We start from the raw sequence: 19,656 nt of genomic DNA on the forward strand, positions 1-19,656 counted from the left end.
CAGCTTGCAAACCACACGCCGCTTTATTTTTAGCTCTCCTGCTCCACTGTCATTAGGTTTCTGTCCGTCTAGGCTTGGAAAACTTTCTATGTTCTGGAGCAGCCTTCCCCAACTTTCAAATGTGTCAGACTACAGCTCCCATAATCCCCTTGCTGGGGATTATGGGAGTTGTTGTCCATCACATCGGGAGTGTGTTCCAGAGTCAGAAGAGTTGGAGTCTGCCAGAGGCTCATGCAAGAAACGTGGAGTGTAGCGAAATGTACCCGCGTCTCTTGATTCCCCATTCGCAGGCCACGAAAGTGGAGTCGGGACATGAACGTCCCTGGCGTTTCTCCTAGTTCATCTTTGCCGCCGGCTGCCATGTTTAAATGCCCACAATGCACTGGGACAACTCCATGTCAGTATGTAAACTGTTCGTCCCAGGGCATTCTGGGGATTTTAAAATGGAATCACGGAGGAGACAGAAAGGGCGGGGGAATGTTGCGCCCCCCCCCTCAGAATCTCTCCCCTGCAAGGGGGGGAAAAACCGGGGAGCCATCACACCTCCTCCTCTCACTTCGACAACTCTAGTTTTCTCTCTCTACATCTTTGTATTCTGACAACGGGTTGAACCTCCTTCAATCCGAGGGCCGGATTCTATTTCAGAGAAGTGTTCGGAGGCCGCGTCCCACAAGTGGGCAGGGCTAAAGGAAGAGGGGTGTGGCCAAATATACCTGAAGCCGCAATATGCTGTGATATTTTGGTGACACCCCTTTTTCCTTTAGCCCCGCCCCTTCTGGGACATCACCCTCTGAAATAGGATCCGCCCCTTGAGCTGAAAGAGGTTCAAGCCTCTATGGAGACCGTGGTCAGAACCCAAATTTACTGCCAGGACCTATGTCTTAGGAGAGGCATTTCAGCCTAGGATGACCGTATCGAAAAGAGGACAGGGCTCCTGTGGCTTTAAGAGGAGGGTGACTGTATGGAAAGGAGGACAGGGCTCCTGTGGCTTTAACAGTAGAATGACCGTATGGAAAGAAGGACAGGGCTCCTGTGTCTTTAACAATTGTATAGAAAAGGGAATTTCAGCAGGCGTCATTTGTATGCATGCAGCACCTGGTTAAATTCCCTCTGCATCACAACAGTTAAAGCTGCAGGAGCCCTGCCCTCTTGACCAGATACAAAAGAAAGCAGGGCTCTTGGAGCTTTGTGAATTTCACTAGGTGCTGCATGCATACAAATGACACCTGCCGAAATTCCCTTTTCTATGCAACTGTTAAAGATACAGGAGCCCAGTTCTCCTTTCCATATGTTTGCCCGATTTCAACCTTTTTGACTGGGGGGGAAACTGTATGAATGCCATTGGGGGAAGGGTGGGTGTAGCCAGCTCAGAAACCCTGGAGGGGTGGATTTGGACCCCACATGGGGAAGATTTTGCCTCTGGGCCTGATCTTCCTGGATTTCAAGAATGAAATTCTGATGGGTTATTAAAATTCTGTTGAAACCTTCCTCAGACATGCCTTTCCTTCTAGACATGCCCTATTCTAGCTCCGAAGATCCTTTCCTTCTAGACATGCCCTATTCTAGCTCCGAAGATCCTTTCCTTCTAGACGTGCCCTATTCTAGCTCCGAAGATCCTTTCCTTCTAGACGTGCCCTATTCTAGCTCCGAAGATCAGGCTATTTGTAAATAATACCCTAGAGCTGTAAAGGAATTATGTCTGATGATGCATTTTCCAGGCTCCACTGCTAACGGTTTGCGTAAAGGAGAGAGGCCCACAGTTCAATTGCAGCTTGCCAAAAAAACCACTGTGGTGCTGCATGCTGCTAGTCTTGAAGGAGGTGGAAAGAAACAACCCTGAACTGATAATCACATTGTAATAAGGGCTACCTCCTTCCTTTTTTAACGGGCAGAAGCCCTCTGCCATTGATGTGGCAGGCGAAGCAGGCTTTTCCCAACCAGGGTCAGCCTTGTTTTAGTGAAATACGGTTTTTCGGATTCGCGCTGCAAATTAAAACTGGAAGAGAAGGTTTGCAGCGAAACAGCCTCTTGCATCTCTAGATGCTTCTGAGCTGGATCCTGTTTAAAAAAGGGGGATGTCTTTGGCCTCTTCCTCCAGGATTGGAACTTGGCCGCCCCTTCCAGATGTTCTGTGCTGTGCATCACTTGAGATTTGGCGTCTGCTGCCTTTCAGCGACCGTCTCCACGGTAACGCGTGTTGGACGCTGTACCGCAAAGGCCTCTCAGCCCAGCTGCGGAGGGCGGGGTGGCCGGAGGCACACAAACCCAAAATGAGCTAAGCAAAGGAAAATAAAACCACCCCAAATCGACATGACTTTTTCGGGCAGGGCGGGGGAGAAGAAAAACGAAATCGAAAGAGCAAAGGAGCTGGCATTTGGGGAAAGATGGGTTCTCGGTGCTCATGCCTAGAGGACCCCCCGGTTGGAGCCCGCAAAGGTAACCTCGGGAGTTCTCTGCTCCCAGCAGTCATCGGTGGCTTGAAGTCCTCTTAAAATCATTTGGGGTTAACGTGGCACCGAAGTAGTGATTCAACGGCTGCGAAACATCCTTCAGAGACAAAGAGGGCTTGAATAAATATTTTGCTTCCTTGTCGATCATCCGGTAAACAGCCGTGCCGTTTTTCTCGCCGAGAACTTAACTTCCCCTCTTTTCCCTGCAGAAAAATTGAAAAACCACAAAATCATCTTCGTCGTCGGTAAGTTTTTTGTTAGTTTCTGTGCTTGTTTTTATAGTCTCATCCAACGCCTCTCCATTTCCCTCGGGGTGGCTTTGGAAAGTCCCGCTTTCACGGATCCATTCGTGATCTCGAAGAGAAAAACGCTGTTCCTCTGGCCCAGTTGAAGAGCAGATCAAAACGGGTCAATGGATTTGAGGCAAAAATGTTGCCTGCCTGTCTTTCTAATCGAATGATCTAATCTATTTGATTAATTCCCATTTCCCAATATTTTTGCTCTGCTTTTCCATTTAAAAAAAGAAGCAGCAACCAAAACAATATTATTTATTTACTTATATTTTTAGCCACCATTAAAATAAAGGAAAAGACCCAGAGAGACTTACAGCAAAATTATTAAAACATACAAAATATAAAATAGATAAAAACAATTTCCATTAAGAATACCAAAACATAAATGAGGTGCAATCCTATGCATGTTTTGACAGGAAAATGCTCCCAGCATTCTCTAGCTAACTTGGCTTTCTGGTTGGGGAATTCTGGGAGTTGTAGGACTTCCCCCCCCCCATCTAAACATGCACAGGATTGTACCCTAAAACATTGGTACAAAGACCACAAGCAAAATAACAGATGTACAACAAGGCCTGCCGTATGTTTATTTTTATTTTATTTATTTATTTTATTCATTACATTTTTATACTGCCAAATAGCCGAAGCTCTCTGGGCGGTTCAAAAAAATTAAATCCATAATAAAACAACCAACAGTCTAAAAACACAAATATAAAATACAGTATAAAAAGCACAACCAGGGTAAAACCACGCAGCAGAAATTGATATAAGATTAAATTACAGAATTAGAACAGTAAAATTTAAATTTAAGTTAAAGTTAAGTGTTAAAATACTGAGAGAATAAAAAGGTCTTCAGCTGGCGATGAAAGGAGTACAGTGTAGGCGCCAGGCGGACCTCTCTGGGGAGCTCATTCCACAGCCGGGGTGCCACAGCGGAGAAGGCCCTGCTTCTAGTAGCCACCTGCCTCACTTCCTTTGGCAGGGGCTCACGGAGAAGGACCCCTGTGGATGATCTTAAGGTCCGGGCAGGCACATATGGGAGGAGGCGTTCCTTCAAACCATTTAGGGCTTTGAATGTTAGTACCAGCACTTTGAATCAGGCCCGGACCTGGACTGGCAGCCAATGAAGTTGTAAAAGGACTGGCGTAATGTGGTCTTGCTGGCCAGTCCCTGTTTGTAGCTTTTAAATGTCTGGGAGCAGAGGAAAGTCTTGATCCGGTGCTGCAAAGATGACCATGTTGACACCAGGTGGGCTTCACTGGGGAGAAAGTCCCACACTCAGGGTCCACTGTCATCAAACAGGTTAGACGTCGAATGCGAAAAGCAGACCCCTGCTTGAAACCCTGGAATGCTGCTACAGCTCACCATAGACCAAAGATGAGGGACCTCCAAGCCCTTGGAGCAAACATAGCCTACACCACCCAGTCTGCATCCCCTTTCCCCCAAAACCCTGCTCTCTGTGGGAAGGGAGTTGGAGAGTAATTGCCCTGTGGCCTTGAATATTTGCCCCAGGCTCCTTGAGTCTGCGGCCCAGTCCACTTTGCTTCCTCGGTGGCCTTCCCTCAGCCTTCCCCAACCTGGTATCCAGATGTGTGATACAACAGCTGTGGCATTCTGGGAGGTGTTGTACAACATTGTGGGGAGTAGGGCTGTGCACACACCCCGAACCGCTTCGTATCCCGATCTGGACCTTCCGGATCGGGCCCAAACCGGTTCGGGTCAATCCGGACCCGCTCCGGAACTTGGTCCAAAGGGAGATCCGGAGGTCCAGATCAATATTCAGATGCCATTTTGCCCCCCTTCCCCACCTACCTGCCTTGGCAGAGGCAAGTAAGTGGGGAAGGGGGTCAGAATGGCATCCAAATAAGCCCCCCTCTCCCCTTACCTGGCCCCACCGCCATCGCCGCACAGACTGCAGTGGCGGCGGACAGCAGAGCCAGGTAAGTCCCTTCCCCACTTACCTGGCTCCAAAGCTTCGGAACGGTCCAAATCGATTCGGACCGTTCCGAACCACTTCGGGTCAATCTGGACCTCCCCCGACCTGCTCCGGAACCGATTTAGGAGGTCCGGATCAGCCCGCTCCACTTTGCATTCAGGGGTCCAAAACGGAGCGGAGCACACCGCTAGTGGGAAGGCAAGGGAAGAGTGAAGCCAATTCGGGGGGACGCCGGCTCCTGGCTGGTGAATTTTGTAAATTCCACGCTCTTCACCCATCGCCAAAAAGACTGTTTGCTTTTGCTGGCTCGGTGGGCCAATTCCTCGTGTCGGTTGCAGGCGGGCCAGGCTCGGGGAAGGGGACCCAGTGCGAGAGGATCGTCCAGAAGTATGGCTACACCCACCTGTCCACCGGGGACCTCCTGAGGGCGGAGGTCAGCTCTGGCTCAGACCGGGGGAAGAAGCTGTCCGCTATCATGGAGAAGGGCGAGTTAGTCCCTCTGGTGAGTTTGCAGTGGGAAGGGACGGGGACTTGTTTGGGAGGGCCCCTTCCTGCACCTTCAAAGCCTCCCATCGCCCCGGTAGCCTTAACGCTCCACTCGTATATCCTGATGCATCCCTACCCAAGACCTTATCAGCCTTTCCCAACAGAGGTGTTGGACTGTTGGCCAGGCCGGCTGTGGATTATGGTATCTATAGTCCAACACATCAAGTTGGGGAAGGCTGCCTTAGCTTGCCTAGCTCCACCCTTTCTCCCTCGCTGCCCCGTTATGCCTGTCGCAGACTCCCAGAAGTCTGCATGATGCCACCTTTGGGTGCCTTCTTCGCCAATGAGGCCCCCTCCAGAGTTCCATGCCGCAATCCCTTTCTCTGTGGTCTGTAGACTCTTTCTGGGGGGTGGGTGTCAAAAAGCAGGATCAAATCCCACCATCCCCAGTCATAGGCTTTCTGGCTGGGGATGATGGTGGTTGTAGTCTGAAACATCTGGAAGGTGATGGGTTGGTGAAGGAGACAGTAAGGGGTGGGGGGAGGACTTCAACGGCTGAACCAAAGGAGGAGACAACTTGACCTGTCTGTAGCCATTTAAACTTGTGGGTCCAAACCTGACAGCAGGGGAGACCTACGAAAACATGGGCCGCCCTCCCTTTTGTGTAGGCTCTTCCTAATCCATGAATCAACTCCACGTGCAAAGGCTCCTGGGATGGGAATCTTTGGTCAAGGGATGGGACTGGTGGCGCATTAGCCCTTTGGGGTTTTTCGCTTCTGATGTGCTGCCCCCTCCCCCAGCCCTGATGCATCCTTGCCACATGCACACACCATCCACTGTGTGTGTGTTGATAAATTTGAAGCAGGAAAAACCCTCTGTGCATGTAGGTTCCCCATGCAACAGAGGCGTTGCTAGGCCTGTGCCTATGGGACCCCGGCCATGGATATATTTCCTGTGGCCCCAGATGTATTTTCCATGGCCCTGGATCTGTTTCCCATGACCCTCAATCTATTTTCCATGCCCCACGGTATCTATTTCCCGTGCCCCCAGATCTATTTCCCATGGCTCCGGAACTATTTCCCAGAGCCCGAAGTGTCCACTGGGTTCAATAGAAGGTCTTTTTCTCAGCTTGCCAGCCGTGCAGGGGAGAATTTTCAAGGTGGATTACAGCTGGGGAGATTTCCCGTGGCCCCGGTTCTATTTCCCATGGCTCCGGATCTATTTCCCAGAGCCCGAAGTGTCCATTGGGGTCAATAGAAGGTCTTTTTCTCAGCTTGCCAGCCGTGCAGGGGAGAATTTTCAAGGTGGGTTACAGCTGGGGAGATTTCCCATGGCCCCGGTTCTATTTCCCATGGCTCCGGATCTATTTCCCAGAGCCCGAAGTGTCCATTGGGGTCAATAGAAGGTCTTTTTCTCAGCTTACCAGCCGTGCAGGGGAGAATTTTCAAGGTGGGTTACAGCTGGGGAGATTTCCCGTGGCCCCGGTTCTATTTCCCATGGCTCCGGATCTATTTCCCAGAGCCCGAAGTGTCCATTGGGGTCAATAGAAGGTCTTTTTCTCAGCTTACCAGCCGTGCAGGGGAGAATTTTCAAGGTGGGTTACAGCTGGGGACAGAAGCGTTAATCCTCCCTCCTGCATGACAATTACCTTAAAAAAAACAAAATGGGAGGGTTTTCCTATGCTTAGCTGCCATGAGGGGGCAGTATTTCCAGGGCTTAGCTGGCATAAGGGGGTGTATTTCCTTTGCCAGTGCAGTCAGCCCTCCCCACTCCCATAAACAGTCTGTATGGCAATTACGCTTAAGCAGCAGAAGACCTCCAATGGTGGTAATGGAAAGAGAGGCCCTCCCAACCTTTTAATTGCCTAGCAATGCCTCTGCTGTGCAATTTAGGACCCTGATTGTACCACCTTCTCAATTGCATGGGGAGCTGAAGTGCAGCAAGACCCCCGTGGTGGTGAAATCCAAACTCTTCCAAAGCCCAAGCACAAGACCGCTGCCGGTCGGACGTGGGGTGAGAGCCCACGGAGCTTGCAAAGGGTGCCGCTCCCCAACGTCAACAGCGTTGCTTTCCTATCTCTGCCCCTCCAGGACACCGTCCTGGATATGCTGCGGGACGCCATGTTGGCCAAGGCGGACAGCTCTAAGGGTTACTTGATCGACGGCTACCCCCGGGAGGTGAAGCAGGGCGAGGAATTCGAGAAGAAGGTAAAGGCGGGGCAGGAGGGGTGAGCTGGAAGGGTGCTCAGCTGAAGGGAGGGAGGGATGAATTGGCAAAATAAAAATACAATTCAGATAGCCACTCAAATAACAATGTTACAGCAAAAACAATCTGATTACACCCTGATGGTAGAGTCGAGTAGCGTGTAGAGGGCAAGGTTCCCAGCTCATAAACAATATAATTAGTGTAGATCAAGACTTTGATAAAGTTCCTTTTGGATGCACTTTCAAGCCAGGTATAATAAAGTTCCGAATGTAGTATATCTGTCCTCATCAGACAAGAACGATGGCAGTTCCTGATGGTTGGTTTTCTTTCTTTTCCTTGCCAGCAGTGGCTGCGTTTACAGTTCTCTTAACATCGTAAACATGTTACACACCAGTAAAAATAATAATAATAATGGACAAGGTCCTCTAGCACTACAGTGTGAGACGGGCAATTTCTAAGATTCCTTGGGATTTTCGCCAGGCAGCCAGTATAATCTACTAACGAGATGATAGTTATCCAGGCTAAATGTGTGAAAGGAACCTCTCATTTCCTCTTTGATGTTCAAAATAAAGTGGAACCTGAGCAGGTAGACACATCATGCTAGAATAGAAGGGGTGCAATTTACAGCAAACAAAAAATATGCCTGCACAGTTGCTTTGGAATGAGACATCTTTCGTGAGTTGCAACAGGGCTTTTTTATCCTTCACATCATATGGTCTTAATTAGGGGTGTGCGAATTCCCTTGCGCCAGGCTTGGGGGAGCCTCGCCCCATTGACGCTGGCGTCTGCTTGCGTCCGCGCATGAAATCATGCGATTCCCCCTTCCACATTAATGGCGGCCACCATTGGCGTGGAATGGGGAAGTGCGCAGTGTCCGGAGCTTCCGGAAATTGTGTGTTTCCCCCTTTCACGCCAATGGTGGCCGCCATTAACGCAATTGGGGAAATGCATGATTTCAGGAAGTTCAGGAACACACGCATCCCCCCCCCCACTTGTGTCAATGGGGGCTTTAAAGGCCCCAGTTGGACACTTGGGTCAATCCTTGGCTCGTTGTTTGTAAAGTTGTTAAAGTGGTTTTAAATGTATGTGTGCACCAGTTGCTGGGGAACATGGGTGGGAGGGTGCTGTTGCACTATGTCCTGCTTGTTCATCCCTAGCCGATGGCTGGTGGGCCGCTGTATAAACAGAGTGCTGGACTAGATGGACCCTTGGTCTGATCCAGCATGAGGACACTTCTTAGGTTCTTATGCATTTTGCATGTTTTTGTGGTTTTTAATTTTTGTATATTGTTTTTAAGTGTTTTTATCTCACGTGAACTGCCTAGAGAGCTTTGGCTCTGGGGCGGTATACAAATGCAATAAATAAATAAATAAAATAATACCCCCCACCCCTGGCTGATGGTATCAGTGGAGGCTGGTGGCTTTGATTGTCAGTGGGGTAGTGAATCTGCTCCAGGTTTCAGTCAGACCCAGCCAAAACTTTAAAGGACCTGTCCAAGGTACAAAACATTTTTTGTCTTCATTCCATCCAGTAAGGGCCCTGAGCTTCTGCCCCCTGGTGGCACCACTGTATAAGTGGAAGGAGCATTCTTCTGAGCGTTCCCGGCCTGTCACAAGATGGCAGTGTGTCACCTTCCGCCGGTCCTCAGCTTGGCGGTTGCAGCGCACTGCTGGAAGGCATCTGGGCTGCTAAGAACTTGAATCACCAGAGCTGGCTGGAACGTGGCTCCGTGGCTAAGCACTTGCTTGCCACGCTGGGGTGGGGGGGGGCTGTGGCGTTACACCCCACAAGTCAGTTCCCTAATGTATGTCTGGAAATTGGTAAGTCTGTGGTGCTTAGAATGTTGACCTGAGTGGGTGGAGTCAGAGTGTCTTGGGAGGGGGAAGAGTGATACACTCCTAGAGTCTCCAGGCTTTTGTGCTTTAGCTCTCTGTGTGTAGAGTACTACTGTTCTGGAGAGTTTGAGGATCAGTGTATAGAGGGGTGTCTTTTGAGTGCGGTGTGCACAAAGTCAGTTGAAGGATGCAGACAAGCTGGAGCTTGTTCAGAGGAGGGCAACCAGGAGGGCAGGAATCCACCCTAAAGCATCCCTGACAGATGCTTGTCCAGCTGCCTCTTGAAGGCCTCTAGTGTGGGAGAGCCCACAACCTCCCTTGGTAACTGGTTCCATTGTCGTACTGCTCTAACAGTCAGGAAGTTTTTCCTGATGTCCAGCTGGAATCTGGCTTCCTGTAACTTGAGCCCGTTATTCCGTGTCCTGCACTCTGGGAGGCTGGAGAAGACATCTTGGCCCTCCTCTGTGTGACAACCTTTCAAGTATTTGAAGAGTGCTCTCATGTCTCCCCTCAATCTTCTCTTCTCCAGGCTAAACATGCCCAGTTCTTTCAGTCTCTCTTCATAGGGCTTTGTTTCCAGACCCCTGATCATCCTGGTTGCCCTCCTCTGAACACGCTCCAGCTTGTCTGCATCCTTCTGGACACAATACTCTAGATGAGGCCTAACCAGGGCTGAATAGAGAGGAACCAGTACCTCACGCGATTTGGAAGCTATACTTCTATTAATGCAGCCCAAAACAGCATTTACCTTTCTTGCAGCCATATCGCACTGTTGGCTCATATTCAGCTTGTGATCTACAACGATTCCAAGATCCTTCTCGTTTGTAGTATTGCTGAGCCAAGTATCCCCCATCTTGTAACTGTGCATTTGGTTTCTATTTCCTAGATGTAGAACTTGGTATTTATCCCTATTAAATTTCATTCTGTGGCAGGGGCGCCCGGTTCAGTTTCCAGCTGAACTCAGATAGCAGCACGACTCCCACTTACACATGGCCGAAAGAAAGAGTGCCAGCGTCTTGCATAATCGTTGTGTGCACTGAGACGAATATATTTATTTATACATGAACGGACTCAAAAGTACACATATTTATTTATTTATTTATGAATAGGTGCAAATGTAGATATTCATGAATAGATGCACATATGAACAGACACAAACATAGATGTATTTATTTATGTATAGGTGCAAATGTAGATATTCATGAATAGATGCACATATGAACAGACACAAACATAGACGTATTTATTTATAAATAGGCGCAAATGTAGATATTCTTGAATAGATGCACATATGAACAGACACAAACATAGATGTATTTATTTATAAAAAGGTGCAAATGTAAATATTAATGAATAGATGCACATATGAACAGACACAAACATAGACGTATTTATTTATATAGGCGCAAATGTACATTGGTACAAATGTACACATGTTTTGTAAACTACCCAGAGAGCTTCGGCTATGGGACGTTATCTAAATGTAATAAATAAATAAATAAATAAATATAAATGTAGAAATTTTTATTTATGAATTGATGCACATTTAGAAATTTTTTTATTTGTTTGCTTAGTCACAAGTGTAGAGATATTTATTTATTTATGTATAAGCGCAAATGTAGAAATGTTTATTTGTTTACGACTAGAGGCATACATGGAAATATTTTCATTTGTTTATATGAACAGACACAAATGTAGACATAATCATTCGTTCATTTACAGATGCAAATGAGAAATATTTATTTATTTATTTATTTATGAATAGATGCACATTTGGAAATAGTTTTACTTATATATGAACAGACACAAACATAAACATACAAATAGGTGCACATTTAGACACGTTCTTTCTTTTATTTGTTACATCTATATCCCACCATTTCCTCCAACACACTCCAGGTAGCATACATGACCCTCCTCTCCAGTTTATCCTCACGACACCCCTGTGAGGTAGGTTAAGGCGGAGAGTCACCAGCTGGCCCAAAGTCACCCGGGGAGCTTCCATGGCTGAGTGGGGACTAGAACCCAGATCTCCTGAGTCCCAGTCTGACCCCCTAACCACTACACCACACTGTCTCTCACAATGGAGGGTTTTTTAAAATGTTCCAGGAAAGCTGAAACTGTTTTGATAAAGCTGACGAGGGCTCTCCCGCCTCTTGGTAGCGCAAAACTGGGGCAGGCCAGACAGGTCAGATTCCTCATTTTCTACCTCTCTTTCCCCCGGCTCTGCTCAGATCGCGCCCCCCACGTTGCTGCTGTACGTGGATGCCGGAAAAGACACCATGGTGAAGCGGCTGATGAAACGGGGCGAGACCAGCGGGCGGGTGGACGACAATGAAGAAACCATCAAGAAGCGCCTGGAGACGTACTACAAGGCCACCGAACCTGTCATCGCCTTCTACGAGAAACGGGGCATCGTCCGTAAGGTATGTCCCATCGGTTGCCTCCAGCTGACCGCTCCTGAAAGCTCGAGGTGACGGCAGAGCTTCGGGGGTGTGTGGAAACTGGCCCTCCTAAATTGGGATGGGCGCCCTCGCCCTCGTCTGATTCGCCGGACGCTCGCCCCGTCACTGCTGCCGTCCCCCCCTCTGCTTGTCCGTCCCCGCAAGCCGTCCACACTTGCTCCAGAAACGACGTATTTACATTGCATAAATGGCATCCGTTTGCACCTTTATTCTTGCATAAATGGCCCATTTACGCAACAGGGTTAATGCGCAATTTCCGGAGCCTCCATTGTCAGCACTGACTGGCAGCAGCGCCTCTCTGGGATTTCAGCAGGAATCTGCCCAGGTGCGACCTGGGGACGCTGGGAGCGAACCGGGAACCTTCCGCGTCCAAAGCAGGAGCTCTGCCACTGAGCCACGCCCTGTCACATAAGAGTTTGAGCCTTAGGCTTAGTATCAGGAGGGGACGAGGGCCCGGTGGCGTTTTAAAAGCAACCTCAGGACGGGAGGGGGAGCCTGAACTTGTGACGTCTCTTTGAGGATGCACCAGTTTCATTCATCACTCAGAGGAAGTCTCCAGAAAGAATGCCTGGCATAGCAAGGCGATGAGTCATCGGGGGACGAGGAGCACCAGGCAGATGGAGACGGTGGGGGGATTCAGGGCAGAAGTGGGGGGGGGAGCAGAGGGGAAGTGGCGTTTGGGTGGGGAGGAAATGGCTCTCCCCCCCCCATGCGGCCCCATTTCAGCATAGAGAGACGCTGCTGCGTTGGAACAAGTGGATCTCTTGTGCTAGACTTCTCTTTGAGAACACCAGTCAAAGAAAACATCTTAGTCCAGCAGGGCTGCAGACCCTAAGGACCAGGGTCCCAATCCAGCCCTCCGGCCCTTTTACCCCAGCTGCTACTCGTTGAGTGGCTTCTCAGCTTCTCTGCATTCCCCCACCCCATTCTAAAATCTCAAAATGTCTCTGCGAAGGCTTGGTTCCTGGCAGTAAGAACTTTAGAATGCATTTGGCTGTAATTTGCGCAAATCCAGCTGTAATCTGCGCAGATCCAACTGTAATTTGCGCAAATCCGGCCGTGATTTGCGCAAATTGTACAATTCCCCCCCCCTTCCAAATGTGCAAAATTCCTGGAAAATTCATGAACTGACCCGACTCATTGCAAATTGAGTCAGGCGTCGCAGAGGGATCTGAAACGAAGTCCGGAAGTCCGAGCCTAGGAAAAGCTGTCGAACTCCACCCCGCAAATGAATTTCTCTGACATCCGTAATTTTGAGTACCGTGTCTAGTTCTGGGTGCCACATTTTAAGAAGGATGTTGTCACTGGGATGGGAGAAAGGGATCGCTAGGATTCTCTGAACATCATTTCATCGCTCATCTTGTGCCTTGTTCCCGTTCGCATTTACGATCGCTGCTCGCTTTGCACGAATGCGAAACACGCACGAAGCAAGCAGTGATTGAACCAGACATTGGCGCAAATTTTCTAATTTGCGCAGGTTACCTCCATAAACAAAAGCGGGGCTGTGTCAGTTTACGGAGGGGATTTCCGCAAAGGAGGAAATTTGTGCAAAACAAACCGGGAAAAGGGAACGAGGTGAATGGGGGCACGTGTTCGACAATTTGCGCATATCTTCATGGACGTGCGCTCACGCTTGCACTTGGGGCTTTGAATGGCGCATGCTTGCATGTTTTGTGAGCAAAAACAAAACTCTTATGCCTCTCCTAAGGTTTAGTTAAAATAGGACCTTCTCCGCTGTGGCACCTCAATTCTGGAACGAGCTTCCTAGGGAGGCTCACCTGGTGCCTACATTGACCTCTTTTCGGTGTCAGGTGACGATCTTCTCCTGGCATTTAAGTCTTTTAGTTCTGCGGTTTTAAATCTTCATTGTACTTGAAATCTCTGCACCGCAGCTAGGTTTAATTTTGGTTTTACTTTTGAATACTGTAGTTTTAAACTGCGGGACTTTAGGTTGTATTTTATGCTGTATCTTGCAGTTTTAAATTGTTGCGAACAGGCGAGGGAGCTCCAGTTATTGGATGGTATGGAAATGTAATTAATTAGTTAGTTAGTGGCAGTCAGAGCTCTACGCTAAAAGAGGTTAGTATTTTGCCTTTGGTTCCACCCATCCCTGGAATACGGTGTTCCCTTGGGCTGCAAGGAGTTCAAAGCCCCTGCCATAAGCCATATTCTGACATGCACCTAGCATCCTGTTTCTGGACGTAGGTGAGTTGAAAACCCACGAGCAGGCCATGAGGGTAATAACCATCTCCTGCAGTTGTTCCTCAGCAACTGGTATTCATAGCCATACTGCCTCTCATCCAGCCTTCTCCTTTGTGAATTTGTTTAATGCCCTTTTAAAGCAATGAGCAGAGGGTTGGACTCGATGGTCTTATAGGCCCCTTCCAACTCTACTATTCTATGATGCTAAAGCCATCTAAAAGTTTATCTACATGAGCAATTTATTGCCTGCTCATAATTGGCCACTCATGGAAGTTTGTGGGTCCTTTACATGACACTATCAACCTCCAGGATGTCTCCTGCACTTTCCCTCGGTAATCTCGCTTAAAAAAACAAAAAAAAACAAACACAATAATATGGAGATAATGCAGTCTTTAAACAATCACGGGATATCCCCAGCATGTAAAGCTGGCTTAGCGCTATAATTCCGCCACTAGATGGCATTGTTTAATTGAACATCACAGTATTGCCGAGAGGGGAAGTTTTCAATTCAAAATCACATGGCCGCCATATAAAGGAGCCAATTGTAGACCTGAAAAGACCGCAGAAGAAGAAATCCTAGTAAGGATGCAAGGTTTTTTTGTTAATGTAGAGACACCGTAAGTTGGCGTTCTTAGCCATATCGCATAGCAACATTCCAGTTGACATGGTTTTCCATGTGCGTTTCTTTCAGGGGTGCTGTTTGTCGTGATCTCCTTTAGCTCCGTGCTCAAATGGCCAGCAGCGATCAGGAGGGGATGGGGTTTGAAGCACGAACATCTGAGCTAGGTTCCAACTTTATGGCCGCTCCCCAGGACTGAACCGAAAATGTTCTCTCTTGTCCACAGCTGAACGCGGAAGGCACAGTGGACGACGTGTTCAAGCAGGTCTGCACTCATCTGGACGCCCTGAAGTAAATGCTGAAGGACGCCGCTCGGCTCACGGATCCTGCCCTGTCCTCTTTCTCTTTCACTCACTCGCCCGCCTGCCTTTCCATCCACACTGGGCCTCGGTTCCTGCCGCTTCCCCCCCTCCAAGCTCCCCCATAAGCCATGGCAACTCCTTTCTCCTGCCTACTTCATCTCCGAATTCATCTCAGGGGCTATGATAACGGAAGTGGATTTATCCTGTTTTCGTGGACGGCGCCCCGTGGAGGAAACGTCGAGGCCGTTGTGTTTGGCTCCCGAAACCTTCTCTCCAAAGTAAAGTTGGCTTTCAAGAGTCCGAGATGGTTTAATCTTTTTATTATTTTTTCCTGCTGCTGCTGCTGCTGTTGCTGCTGCTGCCGCAACAGGAAAAAAAACCCTTTTATTTTATGTTCCTTGCTCCAGAGGTTGATTAAGGGCAGGAAATGTCCTGTTTACACCCGAGTCCACAGCATCCAGAGCAGAAGAAGGGAATCTCTTTTCTCAAAATGGGGGAGGGCATTTTCTAACCCAGTTTTCGCCAACCCAGCACCGTCCGGAGGTTCTTGGGATGATGAGCTTTGTAGTCTTAACATCATCCAGAGGGCCCCAAGTTCGGGAAGGCCGCGGCGACCCTCCAGATGTTGTTGGAGCACAGGTCCCATTATCCCTGACGATTGGCCATGCTGGTTTGGAATGATGGGAGTTGTAGTCCAACCACTTCCGCAGGGGTTGCAGGTTACATACTACCTCCGCAGTAATCCTAATAATTTTATGGAACTTCTCAGAGGGGCTAAGGTTGGATCATGATCTTTTTAAAAAGCCCCCACCTTTTGAAATCTTCACTGTACAGGGCAGGATATTGCTGAATATTATATTTCTGTAGAGGACATGCAATGGGCAAATCTTGATTGAGGAATCTCTGTATATCCTGTGTGGTTAGAAACGTGCCCCACACATTTATTAAGAGGGACACAGAAGGGGCTACCAACTTTTTCCCACTAAAGAAAGGTCGTTTTCTTTTTCTCTATGGGGATGGCTTACTGCTCGCAGCCCTGAGAGGACTCTACCACACCAGATGGTCAGCGAGGGCTCCCATGATCAAACGCTCTTCCCAAATCTCCACATTGCAGCTAGATGTCTAGCATGTCAGGGAGAAAGCCTAGTTTTCTATGTGCAAGATTGTAGGGGTGGGGAGACGTGTGGGATTTCTGCCTTTAAAAGGCAAAATAAAACAGATGTGCACATTTATCTCCTGGGAAGCGCTAGGAAAAGAGGTGCCTTTCTGGAGGCCGGATGACCTCTTTTTTAAAAAGATATAAACTCGCTCGCTCGCCTGCCTCTCCTAAACCATTTGTCCTGTTGCAGCTTCGTGTCTGGATGTCCGTAGCAAGCCACAAAGCCACGTGCCTTTTTCTTTGGCCTGTCCACGGAAATACCTGAGCAGCCCCTCAATTCTGCAATTCTCCCCCCTCCTTTTTATTTTCTTGCTTTCTCTTCAGTGTCTCTACCTACTTTAGGGGGGGGGACAGAAAAGGGAAAGGCGGGGAGTTCAGGGGGAGCCCAGTTTGGTTCCTATTACGTCTACAAAACTGTGCCTCATTTTCTTTCTTCAATGGCTAGAACACCCCAAACTCACAGCTAACGTTTCACACCCACCCTGATGCATTCTAAAGGTATTTCTTCTTCTTCTCTCTCTCTCTTTTGTACCATGATTTCTAATATTTATAAGCAGAGGGGGGGGGGATAACCAGCAAACCCCTCTTTGTCCCACCCAGAGTCTTAAAGGCCCTGCGCATGGCCTGCTGTCCGAATGTACTCATCATATCATTATTAAAGCGTGTTAAAAACACCAACCCACCAACCCACTAAAGTCTTGTGTGTGCATTTTCCCTCGTGGTTCAGAAAGTGATGTGTGGGGAAATGACAGATTGGTCTGGTTTTTGTTGACCTCCCTCTCGGCCGGCACTGTTTTAGCTACACGCGCTGCAGCACTTGCTGCCTGAACTTCTCAAATAGCGGGGACAGGGCTTCAGTGGAATTTGATGGCTCCGGTGTCGGTTGGGTGGCGAATCCTGAATCGCTCCGTTAGAGTTCGGACTGGTTCCGAGTAAAAGCTGGAGCAGATTTGCCACCCCACTGACATCGGAGCCACCAGCTTTGGCGATTGGGTGGTATAGAAATGGAATAAATGAAATGAATAGCTGCAGGAGGGCACCATGGGCCATTGGATGTGGGGAGCACAAAGGTGCAGAGGCTAGAGGGTAAACATGCACCTCCCAGATCCCACCCATGCTCTGCACATAACTGCATCCCGTTTCAGCTGTTCCTCCAGCGTCAGGGCCAGCTCAAGTCACGTTGCTTGTCCTGTCCGATGCAAGGAATAAGATAGTACCCCCTCCCCAGGGCTGGGCAAAGCTGGTAGTATGCCTGGGTCAGATGGGAAATGTAGGCCCCATTTCAAACTGCTCATTAAGTATTTTCAATCAGTTTTAAATGCATATGAACAAAAACGATTTATAAAAAAGGGAATGGCAAGAACATTTATTCAAGATGCATATAAGACATCACTCCTTCACATTCAGAAATGCTTTACGTGCTTTTCTTTAGGCAAATTCATCATCAACGACAGAAAAATCAAGCAACTTTGCCAGGGGGACTCGGTGTAGGCCCTCTCAAAATCATAGGCCCATGCCAACTGGCCCCACTGCCCCCCCCCCCCTCCGCCTAGCCCTGCGGGCCCTCCCATGTACTGGGCTGAAAACAACAGAATGAAATTTAATAGGGATAAATGCCAAGTTTATCCAGGTTTATCATGGTTTATCTAGGAAAAAGAAACCAAAGGCACAGTTACAAGATGGGGGATACTTGGCTCAGCAATACTACAAACGAGAAGGATCTTGGAATTGTTGTAGATCACAAGCTGAATATGAGCCAACAGTGCGATATGGCTGCAAGAAAGGCCAATGCTATTTTGTGCTGCATTAATAGAAGTATAGCTTCCAAATCGCGTGAGGTACTGGTTCCTCTCTATTCAGCCCTGGTTAGGCCTCATCTAGAGTATTGCGTCCAGTTCTGGGCTCCACAATTCAAGAAGGACACAGACAAGCTGGAGCGTGTTCAGAGGAGGGCAACCAGGATGACCAGGGGTCTGGAAACAAAGCCCTATGAAGAGAGACTGAAAGAACTGGGCATGTTTAGCCTGGAGAAGAGAAGATGGAGGGGAGACATGATAGCACTCTTCAAATACTTAAAAGGTTGTCACACAGAGGAGGGCCAGGATCTCTTCTTGATCCTCCCAGAGTGCAGGACACAGAATAACGGGCTCAAGTTAAAGGAAGCCAGATTCCAGCTGGACATCAGGAAAAAACATCCTGACTGTTAGAGCAGTATGACAATGGAAACAGTTACCTAGGGATGGGGTGGGCTCTCCCACACTAGAAGCCTTCAAAAGGCAGCTGGACAACCATCTGTCAGGGATGCTTTAGGGTGGATTCCTGCATTGAGCAGGGGGTTGGACTCAATGGCCTTGTAGGCCCCTTCCAACTCTGCTAATCTATGATTCTATGTCATGGACAAAAGCCAAGAGGACTGGCAAATGAATCTGCCTTTGATGTCGAAGGTGGGACAGCAGCTTCCAAGGTACCTGAAAGTGGCAGGGTAACTTAAGAACATCAGAAGAGCCCTGCTTGATCAGGCCAAGGGTCCATCTAGTCCAGCACTCTGTTCCCACAGTGGCCAACCAGCCGTTGGCCAGGGACCAACAAGGCAGGACATGGTGCAACAGCACCCTCCCACCTATGTTCCCCAGCAACTGGTGCACACTGTCTCGGACACTGGAGGGAGCACTTAACCATCAGGGCTAGTAGCCATTGATAGCCTTCTCCTCTAGGAGGGTGCAGGTGTCTTGCTGTGAGGCCAGAAAGTGCCCCAGACAGGGCTCAGATAGTCTTTTGAGTCACAGAGAAAGTAACCAGACAAGGCCAGGGTCATACACGAGATTCCAAATAGAATTGGCAGGAGAAGGCAGAGAGGCAAGTTCAAAGCGGTCCAGTGCTCAGTCCACAGGGGTCAGTCGTACCAAGTGCCAAGGACGGGGTGTACTAGAGAGGGGTCCAAATGGGTACCTGAGGGTCTAGGAGACTGCAGACGTCCAGCGTACAAGACTTAAAGCACTGCTGTGTGCAGCAGAGACCTCCCTTCGGCTGTGCTGGTTTATAGCTGGTTGTTAATCAGCACAGCTGGCAAATTCGGTCAACGTGTTGCTTTTAAGGGAGGCCTCACGCTGTGGCCTCCTTTTGTCCTTTTGCTGCTCACAGCTGAGCCTGCACCATTCAGAGGGGTGAATGATGTCATTTGCGGGAATTCAAGAACAGCACTGGAGGAGCCAGGGTGCACTTCTGGTGGTTCCAGGGGAGGGCTATCAGCCGAAGCCCCTGGTTCCTTGCCTGGCTCTGGCTGGGGCTTGTTATTCTGGCTCTCCACCTCCTCTTCTTCCTCAGAGGACCCTCCTCCAATTAGGGCATCACAGCAGGGCACACGGCTCTCTGCTCCAACATCTTGCTGCCACCTCCTAGCATCTGTTGCCCAAGGTAACCGCTTCCCTTTGCCTAACGACAGGGCCAGCCCTGGCCGGCCTACTGGTACAGATTTGCTGGCCTGTCTCACTTGCCTTTAAAGCCCCTCAACTGGCGAATCTCTCATACGGAACTGTTCCCCAAATCACTCGGTGAAATGACGAAACCCCGCATCATGAAAACACTTCTAAAATATCCAAGGTTATTAGCCAATTAAATCCATGGAGCATGCCTTTGACCCCATTCAGAAGACACCTTAAACCATGGCTTGAACCATGGTGGTCAAGCCAGAAAGCCAGGCTGTGTTC

The 19,656-nt window shown here is 48.9% G+C and overlaps 2 protein-coding genes across 2 annotated transcripts in view; both read left to right on the top strand.

The window, feature by feature from the left end:
* AK1 (adenylate kinase 1) overlaps nucleotides 1-15,089 on the top strand; it is a 32,682-nt gene extending 17,593 nt beyond the window's left edge. The window contains exons 3-7 of the mRNA XM_063144587.1: nucleotides 2,660-2,695; nucleotides 5,015-5,178; nucleotides 7,253-7,369; nucleotides 11,437-11,628; nucleotides 14,715-15,089. Coding sequence (XP_063000657.1) covers nucleotides 2,660-2,695; nucleotides 5,015-5,178; nucleotides 7,253-7,369; nucleotides 11,437-11,628; nucleotides 14,715-14,783 — 578 coding nt within the window. The 3' untranslated portion in view covers nucleotides 14,784-15,089. The remainder of the gene's footprint in view (nucleotides 1-2,659; nucleotides 2,696-5,014; nucleotides 5,179-7,252; nucleotides 7,370-11,436; nucleotides 11,629-14,714) is intronic.
* The window catches only part of PTRH1 (peptidyl-tRNA hydrolase 1 homolog), a 295,083-nt gene that overhangs the window by 26,369 nt on the left and 249,058 nt on the right, over nucleotides 1-19,656 (top strand). The gene's annotated exons all lie outside the window — the stretch shown is intronic.

The sequence above is a fragment of the Elgaria multicarinata genome, chromosome 19 (genome assembly GCF_023053635.1).
Source record: "Elgaria multicarinata webbii isolate HBS135686 ecotype San Diego chromosome 19, rElgMul1.1.pri, whole genome shotgun sequence".
NCBI classification, from domain to species: domain Eukaryota; kingdom Metazoa; phylum Chordata; class Lepidosauria; order Squamata; family Anguidae; genus Elgaria; species Elgaria multicarinata.